The sequence below is a fragment of the Dreissena polymorpha genome, chromosome 5, assembly GCF_020536995.1.
Source record: "Dreissena polymorpha isolate Duluth1 chromosome 5, UMN_Dpol_1.0, whole genome shotgun sequence".
Classification (NCBI taxonomy): domain Eukaryota; kingdom Metazoa; phylum Mollusca; class Bivalvia; order Myida; family Dreissenidae; genus Dreissena; species Dreissena polymorpha.
In genome coordinates, this window is record NC_068359.1 from 80,253 (window position 1) to 93,753 (window position 13,501).

General features: G+C 36.1%; 1 protein-coding gene across 1 annotated transcript; it reads right to left on the reverse strand.

The window, feature by feature from the left end:
• Nucleotides 1–10,089: 10,089 nt before the first annotated feature.
• LOC127881233 (uncharacterized) lies at nucleotides 10,090–10,569 on the reverse strand. The gene has a single exon (XM_052428967.1). It carries the CDS (start codon nucleotides 10,567–10,569, stop codon nucleotides 10,090–10,092), a length of 480 nt encoding a protein of 159 aa, XP_052284927.1.
• Between the last annotated feature and the right edge of the window lie 2,932 nt (nucleotides 10,570–13,501).

Consider the following 13,501-nt stretch of genomic DNA (forward strand, 5'->3'; position numbering starts at 1 on the left):
TTTTTCGAAATATTTTATGAAATATTCGTTGATTTTGAGCATTTATGGGCTTTTAACTCTGTTACATGCCTTGCTATTCGTGTTTTGTGAATCGAATTGAAGAATTATACTTCACTTCTTTAACAGATCACATTATAAATGGAATAAATACAGAGCACGGTATTTCATTTAGTAAATAATTTAAAAATAGAACGCATACCGTGTAGATTTGATGTAAGTTTCAAAAGACCATTTTTACCATATATTGCTTATATCAATCAAAATGAACTGTATTTCGCTTATATATGAATTCAAATACCGTGTCATTCCCGACACACAAACACACACACTACTTATTTTTTTATCTAGATAAAACGTTGGGGGTATATATGATGTTGTGCATACATTAATGTATAGTTTTGTTACATGTTTCTATATTATAAATAGATTGACTGATACATTTGTGATGAAAATTAATTAAATATACTAATGTTTGTGTTCTAATTCATTATGGATCCGAATACTTGTTTGAGGCAATCTAGTGGAATGTTCCTTAAATTGTACATAACGTCGAATTCTCTTTTATGATGAATACCAGTGATAGCCCTGCTATTTTATTTTAAGTTTTTTCCCAACTCACAGTAATTAATTCATATGAAACTATCATCAAAAATGATCGTCTGTCAATTATGCAAATTGTTGAAAATATAGAAGCGTGATCACTTATCGAGTATTATTTTAAATTGGATTTTACTGGATTCAAATAAAAAGATAATAGAGGATTCACTTTTACATTTGCAGCAAATATGTAAATATTTTTAATTGTTTGACCAGTATCATGCTTAATATCTGATATAAGTTAATATGCTGTAACACATTTCAAAACTGCTTTATGGATATCCCTATAAAGGAGTATGTGTCATTTTGATAATGTGATGGATATGTACCTTCATAGTGTAATTACTCACCTCTAGGACTTCTGTTGTAACCCATGTTTGTTAAGTAAACATGGAAGCGGCGAAAATGCAAATCATATTGACATTTAGACCTGTACCAACTGATAAAATGTGGGTCTAATACGAATAGTCAACATTGCTTGGTTCAAATATTTACTTAGCTGACATTTGATCGGGTTCTACATCATTTTAATTAAATAATTTTGAGAACCAAATATTTAAATGTAATAGTCTTTGTTGATTCTATGCCGCGTCCTTTGAACGTATGAATAGAAATATGTTGTTCTGAAATATCATAGAGACCTGTAATTCTGAAATTTGTATTTAATTAACACGCTCATGGACTGATGGTCCTTGGATTCACTCTGTCGTACCGGCTTAAAGGAACTTAATTGATATTTTTTGTATGAAATGATTATACTTATAATTACAATTAAGAACATTGTGTCTTGTTCTGTGAAAATTGGGCAAAATGCATGTGCGAAAAGTGTCGTCCCAGATTAGCCTGTGCAGTTCGCACAGGCTAATCATGGAAGACACTTTCCATTTTTATGGTATTTTTAGTTTCAATGAAGTCTCTCCTTACCGAAAATCAAGTTTAGGCGGAAATTGTCGTCCCTGATTAGCCTGTGCGGACTGCACATGCTAATATGGGATGACACTTAGCGCACATGCATTAAGCCCAGTTTTCTCAGAACGCGGCTCATATAAACCACGTGAAACTTCAGCTGCATCAGCAGGAAAGGAAGTTCATCATATGATGTGTTTATGTTTTTAATGCATAAACAGTATTTAACAAAGTTGTTTTGCGCGGGGTAATTGCCTCTCGGATTGACCGAATAGCTCCTGAAACCTTTAATGAATTACAAAGAGTGTGATCTATCGAATTAATGTGTAATAACAACAACGATTGACGCGATAATACACACTTTATGATTGCCTTAGCATTCTAGTTAAAATATTTAATGTAGGGCATTGTTTTTCACTTAATTTACGTTCGATCTCAATGTCGCCTATTATGATTTAATATGTTAAATCAGCAAAAAAAGAGATATGTTCATAAAATAAAACGTTGGAGAAATGCATATAACTCCAATCAATCTCAAAATAAAAGCTTTGGCAGCAATAACAAAATAACTGGGCTTTAAATAGTGAGCAAACGTGGCTGTTAATGTCGTGACGAAGATGACAAGCAAACCACAATATTGAAACTGCATCTGTCTTAATACTCGTTAAGAAGATTCTAATAAATTGAACATGAATGATGACAAGATTTATTTCAATCGATTTCATTAGCTTTACCAACTTCAATATCAGTGTTTACCGGTTTGTGCGATTGATGTTCGAAATCAGTACTCACTGGTTTGTTATATGAGTCGTGTTCTGAGAAAACTGGGCACAATGCTTGTGCGTAAAGTGTCGTCCCAGATTAGCATGTGCAGTCCGCACAGGCTAATCAGGGTAGACACTTTCCATTTTTATGACATTTTTCGTTGAAATGAAGTCTCTTTTTAGCAAAAATCCAATTTAGGCGGAAAGTGTCGTCCCTGATTAGCCTGTACGGACTGCACAGGCTAATCAGGGACGACACTTTACGCACATGCGTTATGCCCAGTTTTTTCAGAACGCGACTCATATAAAGACCAACACGTATTATATACTGACCTGATGACTAGTATCATATGCATTTGCGATATAAACTTGTCAGATTGCAGCACTCAAAAATTCATTAACTTTGTTAGTTTCTATATCTCCCATTTTATCACAAAGAAACCGCAAACAACTTACGTGAAGTTAATCGCCCGAACCAGTGCGTCTTTAAGAGAAGCTGTACGGACAGGTAGAGGTTGTACAGAAGACCACTGTTTCACTATTGCTTTCAGACTCAAAGTTTAGCGGCGATAGAGATGAAAACAAAATTTTCCTTTCAAATGAAACTTATTATATGTGAACAAACTTTTTTATCATGGGAATATACGAATAGACATTTCACATTTGAAAGACACACACAGTGTGTGAGAACAAACGTAAATCAGTTGAACCACATATATTTTTGTGTTACGTGACACCCTTATTGAGAAATCGTAAAATTCAAACAGATAAATGGAACCAAATATATTATGGTCGTTATCATTTTTGTTTGTTATGGCATAATTCGGCATGAATATATGAAATGTCAGAAAAGCAATGCAGTCGAATTATTATTTTACATGTGTTGAAATTTCAGATCGCCAGTGAACCGCAGTATTCGATTATATGGATACTTTAGTTTAGCCTCTTTTCTTACTTACAAGTTTAAGTATCTTTAATTTGCAGAGTTCATTGTAATAATTATGTAAGCTGAAAAAACCTTTCACATACTCAGATACTGCATAATTGATGAAATGCCATATCAATGATTTCAATGCACGCGTTATTGAATGAACGATCACTTTAATTATAATCAAAGCGCTGATGGCACTGTAGGTGTTCGCTGTTGTAAAATGTCGTCCTTGATTAGCTTGTGCGCATTGCACAGGCTAATCAGTATGCACATGCTAATCTTATTTTACATGCATTTAGCCCCGTTTTCCGTGAAACCAGCCAATATGTACAGCCAATGATAAACACTAGACTGGCCAATCTCGTCTTACAAGCTGTTAAACACTATTAGAATAGTCATATAAACCCTCTGCAGTGTACCAGTGGTTAACAGGCAAATGTGGTGGTTATCTTTCATAGCAGACGCTCTATATAGCATTTGTCGTCTGCTGCAACAGGCAGTGGTTGTCTTTCCATACCGTACCTAAGGCTTCTAAGCACATACTGATTTGCAAAATATGGTCTGTAACTTTTTTAAACACACATTTAGCTAAATAAATCGGGATTTTGTTTATATGGCAGATTTGTATAACGTATGTTAGTGAATAAATGTGTATTGTCTGAACATGAAAATTTACTCTACAACTAACATAATCAAACGTGTAATTATATAAAAGTTGTGATAGATTACTTGTATCGTGATAATTGAGTGATGAATGATGGTAACAAACATCGCGTTTTCATTTAAAGAAAGACTAGCTTCATATACTTAATCTCATGATAATGGTAGTTTCATATTTTCTTATAATGCATCTGTTACAAAAATGTAAATTCAAAAATAGTATCTAGTTTATAAAACAGCCTTAAACAAATGACCTGCTGAACTTGTCAACTTCAACATTGTCCTTTGGTTCATAAATACACGCAATCTTAAATCGAAAGGTCAGGAAGGAAATGCAAATTATGTAAATTATATTAACATGCACACGTCAATGTACTGATTTATTAGGATTTTATTATCACTAGCTGATAGAGATATCTATTAAGCTGACATTTAATATGGTTTCATCTCATTAAAACAATAAATGGACAAAGGTTCTAGCATCATTATTGAATATTCTGTATTGATCCGAGTTTGTACAGTAAAGATGTTTAAGACTCTCAATTTGGCGTTTTGTTAAAATAAATTGTAGGCCAAAGCGCTCGCTGCATTGGTCTTGTCTGTGCATTATGTATTGTCAAAATGAAAAACCTATACTGCCCAAGGACATTCATTTCGTATTAACTGAATATTCAAAATGCAACTCAGAAAGCATAGGTGCATTGAAATTTGATCAAAGTTATTAACCCATTTATGCCTAGTGGACTCTCCCATCCTTCTAAATTGGATCAATTTATTTCCAAATTAAGGGATGTCTAGTTTATTTATTTCTATATTTAGAATATTTCTTACAGAAATTCATATAAGCAAACAGCGCAGACCTTGATGAGACGCCGCATTATGCGGCGTCTCATCTGGGTCTACGCTGTTTGCCAAGGCCCTTTTTCTAGACTCTAGGTATAAATGGGTTAATATATAAATAGTCGCTTTACTTTATGCTAGGCAGGTGAATAAAAATAATTTAGTCAGAAAATAATTTTATGATTCGTAAGCTTATACATTTATGTAAAATGTACTAAATGAAAAATGAAACGAAAATACGTTTGTCAATCATAGCAATGACTTAATGTGTTTACAAAACATTTCTTTGTATGCGTAATACAACGTGTAGTATTCGCTGTTCAAGTGACTTGTACAATAGCATACATATTTACTTATTTAAGTTGACATGCAATTTATCCTCACACATAGCTATATCGTACTGTGATGTTTCCTTTGACTCTTTGATTTTATATTATAGCTTACAGATTGTCGTCGACGTTCGCCCGTGTAGCACATCAATCACAGTTATTATACGCGTATTAAAATATCTAAGACACATATAAACATACTTGACAAACTAACATAACAATATAATAAATTCCAATGTTATGTTTTGACCAATATACAATTTATAATAGTAAAATAACTTAATTATAACCTTTGTGTAAACCACAAACGCTTTGTATTGACGTATCAATGGTTGTGGCTTAATTATGGGATTGGTGTTTATATGTGTATTCGTTATTCACTATGCTGTCACGCAAATAAAGCGACATCTTTACAATATGTGCATGCAATACATATAGGATCTGGCACGGGTTGACATATCATACCAAATTTTATTAAACGAGTTCAGGAATTTTGTTAGTAAGCGAGCCTTTTGCGAGCTTACTAACGAATTTCTTGGACGAGTTTAATAAAATATGGTATGATATGACAACGGGTGTCAGATCTTTTTTATCACATGCTTTTAAATGAGCAAATAAAATAAATATTTACGCAAACATAATGGTAAATCCCGAATGTTGTTTACATTTTGTGACGTCATTTGACGTTGCAACGTCATTTCAGAAAAATAACAAAATGCGATTTGTCAATTAACGAAAACTAAGCCAATGAAAACGCTTAAACATGTTGTATGACACATGTGCAATAAAAAAAAATATTAAATATTGTTTAACACGGGAAACAGGGTATAGCATGTGATAAAAAATAAGACTGATAAAACAAGCAATCTATCATACAGACATAATGTAAACACTACGACCAAAAAATGACGCGCAAATCATTCATCATTACATGTATACAGAAACGCAACCTCGTCTAAGCACTTCTATTACAACCACCATCTTAACTTATATTTTAATAAATGGAGATTAACTTTACGGAATAACGTGCATATAAACGGTGCACTGTCAATACCTAACATTTTGAGTGGTTAATGTTTACCATTAAAGGTTGTTCTTGGCACTTTGATTCAAATATAACTATCAAACAAATAATTGTTGTCGATTATTCGTTGGTTATAATACAAACATCGTATGAGCCTAAGTGTGTGTTCTACGGATTAATACGGAAACGGGAAAAGAGTACACCTTCAATAAAAAGCACATGACATTTGAATAACAGATCGTTAATACTCTGTTATACATGGTTATCTTTAAACAGCAATATTGTATGATGTCCGGTTTAAAGTTTTATTAGCAAAATATTGATTCAGAGAATTACATATAATCTTTGGTGGTGGTAGTAACAGTGTACATAGAACTAGTAGAAATGCAACCTGTATTTCATATTGGTAATATATTCTTGCCATCATTTCAGTCGAATAATTTTGTCATGCACAGAAATTCTAAAAAGGGGCATTTTATACCTCAAGTTACAGGCTAGAAATGAAATATCAGAAAATGTTATCAGCGACTCGATATTAACGCTGATGTTTTGACTTAATGGTATAAACATGATGGAGCTAAATCATCAGTAACGACTATTGTGCAACGGAGCAAATTTTCAGCAAGCTAGCGTATGAAATTTTAATCTTGAGCTTTCAGATGGCAATCGCTAAAAGCTTTTAACGGCCCTTTACGCCGTGGCCATTAACTTTGCATGAAGTAAGTTACGTTAATTTAATGTTAACTTTTTAATGCATGTGTATATTTTTAACAAACAGGTTTGCAAAATATTTGCAAATGTTTGATTTTCATGTGTCCTCTGAAATAGATTATTGAGTATCAAACGTGCTTACGTGGCCGTTAAAGTTATAAGCAACCGGGTCCGGATTATTTACGCCCTAACTTTAAAGAACATAATGGCTGCAGCTACTAATTTTGTCAACACAACGATTGATTGGAAGTTTACAAAAACTGCGCAAAATCATATGACGCATTTCGGTCAACAACCTGACTGTTTGATATGCAAATGGAATACGCGTTTTCTTGATTGAATTTGTTATCAAACGTTACGATAACTTTTAAACATAAATAGCGTATTATGTTGAAGAAAGTTTAAAATTATTAAAGTGAATTGAGGAACTTAATCTCTTCGATAACTTTGTATAAGATAAAGTGCTCGTAATTGTTGATTCAACTTCTTTTCATTGATGAAGTGAATAATCGTGATAACCAAACCAGCTATCAAAGCTGTCCCTTTTGTTTCAAAATAACTGACTATAGCATTTTGTTAGGTATAGTCATTGTTCTACAGCCCTTTTCGATGTATTGTTGATGGCATGTAATGACCTCCATGTATCCGCTAAAGGGGCCCATACACCAAGCATGTTCTTAGACAGTTCAACCACGTTCTGAAAAAAATGCAGTACGGGATGTGAACTTGCTTGAACGTGTAGTTTTGGTCAGAAAAAAAATCAACAGTATGATTGAATGACGTTCATACACAGTTCGCGTTACGTTCAGACCGAGCCCGTCCTCAGCCAGTTTGATCACGTTCGTACGCAGTTCTTCTTTATTCGTTTTGCAGTGGTAACTCGTTCAAAGATAGTTCTCACTCCGTTCTTCTACGTTCTTAGTACGTTTAGGACGTAATTGCAGACACGATCTGCACGAGGATTATAAAACCGACTACGTTCCCGCCAGTTCTCATTTATGTTTCACGCTTTGAGCCGATCAGACGTACATTTGTTATGCCTCCAAGAAAAAAATCCGCCATATGTCAGTGCGGCTAAAAGCTGCAACAATAAAAAACACAAATAGATATCTCAACTGAAAAACGTCAAGAAAATGCATAAGGTATTGAAAATCCTGAATCTGCCAAAACGAAAAATAAATCTGCGTCCAGGTCGGGTAGTCAAATATCGGACGAAGATGAAGCACCTAGCCAGGAACCAAAAAAGAAGAAAGCCAAAATCCACACACATCTCACAATGGAACAGCATGAAGCCATGGTTGACTGGCTAAAATCTAACGAACTCCTTTATAACAAGAATCTTGATAGCTACAAAGACACAAGAAAAAAACCTTCCTTTGGGAAAAGCAAGCAGAAGTCATGGGTGTGAACGGTGACGAATTAAAGATCTGGTACAACAGTCTTAGAACCCGCTATACCAAACTAAAGAAGACGAAATCTGGCGATGGTGCTCCTGAACAGTCAGATAGAGACCAGTGGGTTCTAAATAGCTTCTCCTTGTTGGCTCCATTTACATACGAAGTGAAGAAAAGAACTGTTGTAAGTGTTAGTAAATCTTACCATTGCTACATATACAATTGAAAAACACATTCTATGCATTTGCTTTTTTGTAATACTTAAGTCTGATAAGATATACTATATACAGCTGGAAATGTAGAAATTGATGCAAACATTAATATACAAATGTACATGTACTTATAAGCTACTTTTACTGTTGCAGCTCAAATCGAAGTTACCTCCACCAACAGCTACGTCTACAACCCCGTATTCGGTAGATGAAGAAGACAGCTGCTCAACATCTGGACTGATTACCGACACCCCAAAGTCCTCCACTAGCAAACCTAGTGAGAACTTCAGTTCTGCAATCAGCGGAAGGATGGACCAGTTCATGGACATGCAGAATCGTCTCGTACAGCATATGGTCAGACCAAACACAGACCGCATGAAAGAAGCCTTTTTCGAATACGTTCGGGAGTCCGTGTACGATATTAGTCCTAATCTATGGGTTGATATGCACAGAGACATCATGAAGACTGTCCTGGTGTATAAAGAAAAAGATAATGATCTCAAAAGAGACCAACAATGTCCACCACCTCCAACAACAACAACAGGGCCTGCTAGATCAGTGTGTTCGCAACCACTTCCGCCTTTGTGGCCATCAACTGTGCAGAACCCCGTTAGTGTTTGGGGATCCGCAGACCCTGCATGGGTTAATCAACAAGTTCCTTATTACCAGCAATCATCCCAACATAATCAATCTCAGAGATATTTCAACCCTCAACACCAGCAAAACCAAAGACTGTCGTCCAGTCGCAGGAACAACATTCCTCTATACCGCAACAGCGACAACCAGGAATTTAGCAATCCAACTCTGTACTCAACACCCCTCAGTACAATATTGTTGACTCACCGCCGGACAACAGCTTCACACCTGAGTATACCACAATGCTGAGCATGCCATTGCTAGACCAGGATCAACACGAGAGTCCCTTTATCAATGACACTAGTGCAAATCAGTAGATATAGTGCGAGGTATACTATTTCGATAATTACATTTTTCAACTGTGTAGTTACATTTAAAGTGGTTATTTTGTTGCTGTTGAAACTATGAAACAATATGTTTACTGTCATAAAGAAGAGTGATACCAATGAAACTTAGTAAACTTATCCTGACTACATTTACAAATGTAGTTTACTATTTCAATAATTTGCTTATTATACTGCCTGCGTTCAAATAATTTTATTTTGTTTGAAAATATTTTGACAGTGTGTATCTACATTTAATCTGAAACATATTTGGTTGCTAAAGGTACTCAATGTAAAATTGATAAGCCTGTGCAGTCCGCGCAGGCTAATCAGGGACGGCACTTTCTGATTTTATTACATTTTTCGTTTAAATGAAGTTTCGTCTTAGCAAAAATCTAATTTAAGCGGACAGTGTCGTCTCTGATTAGCCTGTGCGGACTGCACAGGCTAATTTGGGACGACTTTTTACACACATGCATTATGCCCAGTTTTCTCAGAACATGACTCATATGCTATTCGCCATTCGTATCAATTAAACTATAGCATTTACACCAAAATACCACGATTATCACATGTCAAAGATCGTTCTATAAATGTCCTGTTATATGGCATCTATACTACCACCATTCTATCCTGCCATGGCATAAGTCCAGCAGGGCTATTGAAATTGTCTTTTAAGTAGTCCCGTTGTCTCTTGGCCGCAACCGTGTCTCTGTTTCCTCCCTGTGGCATATCTTCGTCTTGTAGGCTGTCGTCTTGTCTTCATAAACCAGGTACGAGGTTGTGGGCACCATCTTCGTTATCTAATTGAATGTTCTGAATAGCCGGGTTTCGAATACGGATGAAGTTATGAAGGCACACACACGATTCAATGATAACCTGTGCAGTCAGTGGCATCTGTTGCATCGTTGCCAAGAGGACTCTCCAACGATGTGCCAAAATACCGAAGGCATTTTCTACCACACGTCTTGCTCTGGAAATCCTGTAGTTGGCAATCAGTTCCTCTCTTGTCAGAGTACGGTCCGATAATGGCTTCATGAGGAATGAGCGAAGGCCAAATGCATCATCTCCTAGCAGAAAGTATAGGAAATCCTGGTCATCGTTTGGCAAGGGTGACGGAGGAGGAAGTCCAATAGAGCCGTCTTCCAAACATTCTTTCAGTTCGGACTGGTTGTAGATCTGAGCATCGGACTGGCTTCCCAAACCACCAACATCTATCCCACATAAACTTATAGTTTTCATCTACCAAGGCCATAAGGACGATTGAGAAAAAGCCTTTGTAGTTATGGTACATGGTCCCTGTCTGTGGAAGCTTTTTGATGGCAACATGTTTCCCATCCAGAGCTCCACATGCATGTGGAACATTCCATCGCGACTTGAACTCCTCGGCAACGCGTTCCCAAGCGTCACTATCAACAGGACAATCAATCAGGTCATGTTTCAGCTCCATCGCCAGTGCATCGCATCCTGCTCTCACTACTAGGACTACTGTGGTTCTGGCTACCCGGAAATCATATTGAAGGGTTGCATAGCTATCTCCTGTTGCCAGATGACGGAGAATGATAGCGAGCTTCATGATGAATTTTGAAGACAACGACCTCTATTTATATGCACATTGTCTGAACGTATTGTATTTACGATTTGAACGTCGTAAAAACTGCGTTAAACGAGTACAACGTACTAGGAACCTACAGCGAACTCCTTAAAAAGAGTACAACGTACTAAGAACTTACTGAGAACTTATAGAACGTGCTGCAAACGTTGTAAGAACTTATCGTTTAGTTTCTATTTATTTACGCTAAACAAGATCGTATTTGAGACGTAGTGCGGACGTGGTCGGTCTGCTTGAGAACGGATTGGACGGACTAGAAACGGACTGCCGGTGACTTAGAGGTATGTTGTACCAACTAAATTGTCTACAAGAGTGGAACGACAGCCGGGGACTTAGGGGTATGTGGTACCCACAGGACTTTCTACAGGAGAGGAACGACTGCCGGTGACTTAGTGGTATGTTGTACCAACTAAATTGTCTACAGGAGAGGAACGACTGCCGGGAGAGAGGGGTCGGTGGTACCAACTGGCCAGTCTACAGGAGAGGAACGCCTGCCGGTGACTGAGAGGTAAATTATACCCATTGGACTGTCTACAGGAGTGGAACGACTGCACGTGATTGATGGGTAGTTGGTACCCACTGGACATTCTACAGGAGAGGAACGACTGCCGGGGAGTTAGGGGTAGGTGGTACCCATTGGACTATCTACATGAGTGGAACGGCTGCCGGTGACTGAGAGGTAGGTTGTACCCACTGGACTGTCTACCCGACTTTAGTAAGACCTATCCGTTCTAGCACGTCCATCCGTTTCCAGTACGTTGTTACTTACGTTTAATTCGTAGAATGGGATGATTCTTGGCATATTTATCAATGTTATGATGTTAAATTGAGAGCTCATATACAATGAATGGCAGAATGTAAACTGCTTTTTCTTATGTTAATGTTATACATTTGGACCACAAACAAAAAGGAAACGTAATCGTTAGCACGTTGCTTCACAGCTGTAAATGTATATTCCAATTTGATAAATTGACTCCCAATGTATCGTTTGATTGATATGAATGTTGATCAAAAGTTACAAATAACAAGGTCTATCAGTTTATACAATAAAAAAACGTCTAATTTAAAAAAAAACATAGACAGATGGGTTTAAGTCGAACACAACACAGTTGGTTCGACAATTTATGCATGTTAATTTTGTTGAATGTTCATCTTATTGTGTCCCGTAACAGAAAAATACTACACGACAGACAGAACACGATCCTGTTGTACTGAATCGTTGCTTATTATGACACGCTCCATGCAATAAAGGGTATGATGCAACATGTGCAATCTGGTCAATAGCTGCCCTGGTATGAATGTCTCATGTTCGAGAGGGTAGCCCCTGACCACACTGCGAAGAAGCACGATATTATATCATCACACGTTGCCGCAAAAACACATATACGACCATCTTAGACAAATAAAAAAACTGTCTCTTAGAAGATAACAAGATAAGTATGATGCAAAGCATCAAAGGGCGTCTGGAATTTCAGTGTAAAAGGCACTCAATGAAGTTAAATGGAACGATTTTTTTTCTACTGTAAATATTAATATATTGGCCGATTATTTTAGACAAAATAGAAAAAGATAATGGTATAACCATTATATATGATTTTGTGTTATTACCTCCAAATAACCATTATCTATGATGTTTGTGTTATAACCCCCAAATAACCATTATCTATGATTTTGTGTTTGTAACCCCCAATATTTTCATAGTTTATTTTATTTACATTGGTTTCCTTTTATTACTGGCATCCGTGTGCACTTTTCATAATGGAACAGAACTGTGTAGGTTTTAAAAAATCTGCTTCATCTTGTAAGCGTAATTTCATATTTTTCTCAAGTTCAATGGGAGATGATTCTGAACGTATTCTTACGTTGCTCATTTACAATATGGATTGAGTACTCATTGATATGAAAACACTGTAAAGTTTTAATGTGTTTACGGGCAATCCACCCTCTCACACATATATTTCATGGGCATAATAAAAACAAAAAAATGTTAACAATAATAAACAGCATATTTATTAAACTAAAATGTCCTACATCAAAACAAAAAGTTAACATAGAAACACAAATAAAATAATGTGATTCTACTGGGGCTCGAACCTTGGGCCTCTCACATGTGAAGCGAGCGTGTAACCACTACACTACGGAACCGCTTGAAAAACCAACTTCTAACTAAGATATTAATAAGTGACTGTAGTGTTACGGTTATCAATAAAGCATTAAACCGTGTAATCGCTGTCGTCTTGTAAAATTGAATAAAATACTCGTTAATCAAAACTCGAACAGCAAAAGTATGTGCTATTGTTAGAAAAAGCACAAAATAAATATATTTTGATTATGTTTTGTTTTTATACAAAACCAGAAAGTTTCACCGGTTCGCGTATTCGCCCAGTCCCTGTGATCTTTTATTTTTGCCCAGTCACTGCTATCAGTTATTAATTAAAGAATTAGCCTTGCATTATTGACAATAATGTTGTAGTAAAAGTTATAGGCACAAATGCAGTACTTATTTACAATAATTTACAACAAACATCACCACTATGCAAGATATTCTGACAACAAAATATT

Excerpts from the sequence above, each read along its gene's own strand:
- LOC127881233 (XM_052428967.1), bottom strand. The coding sequence starts at position 10,569 with ATGAAAACTATAAGTTTATGTGGGATAGATGTTGGTGGTTTGGGAAGC.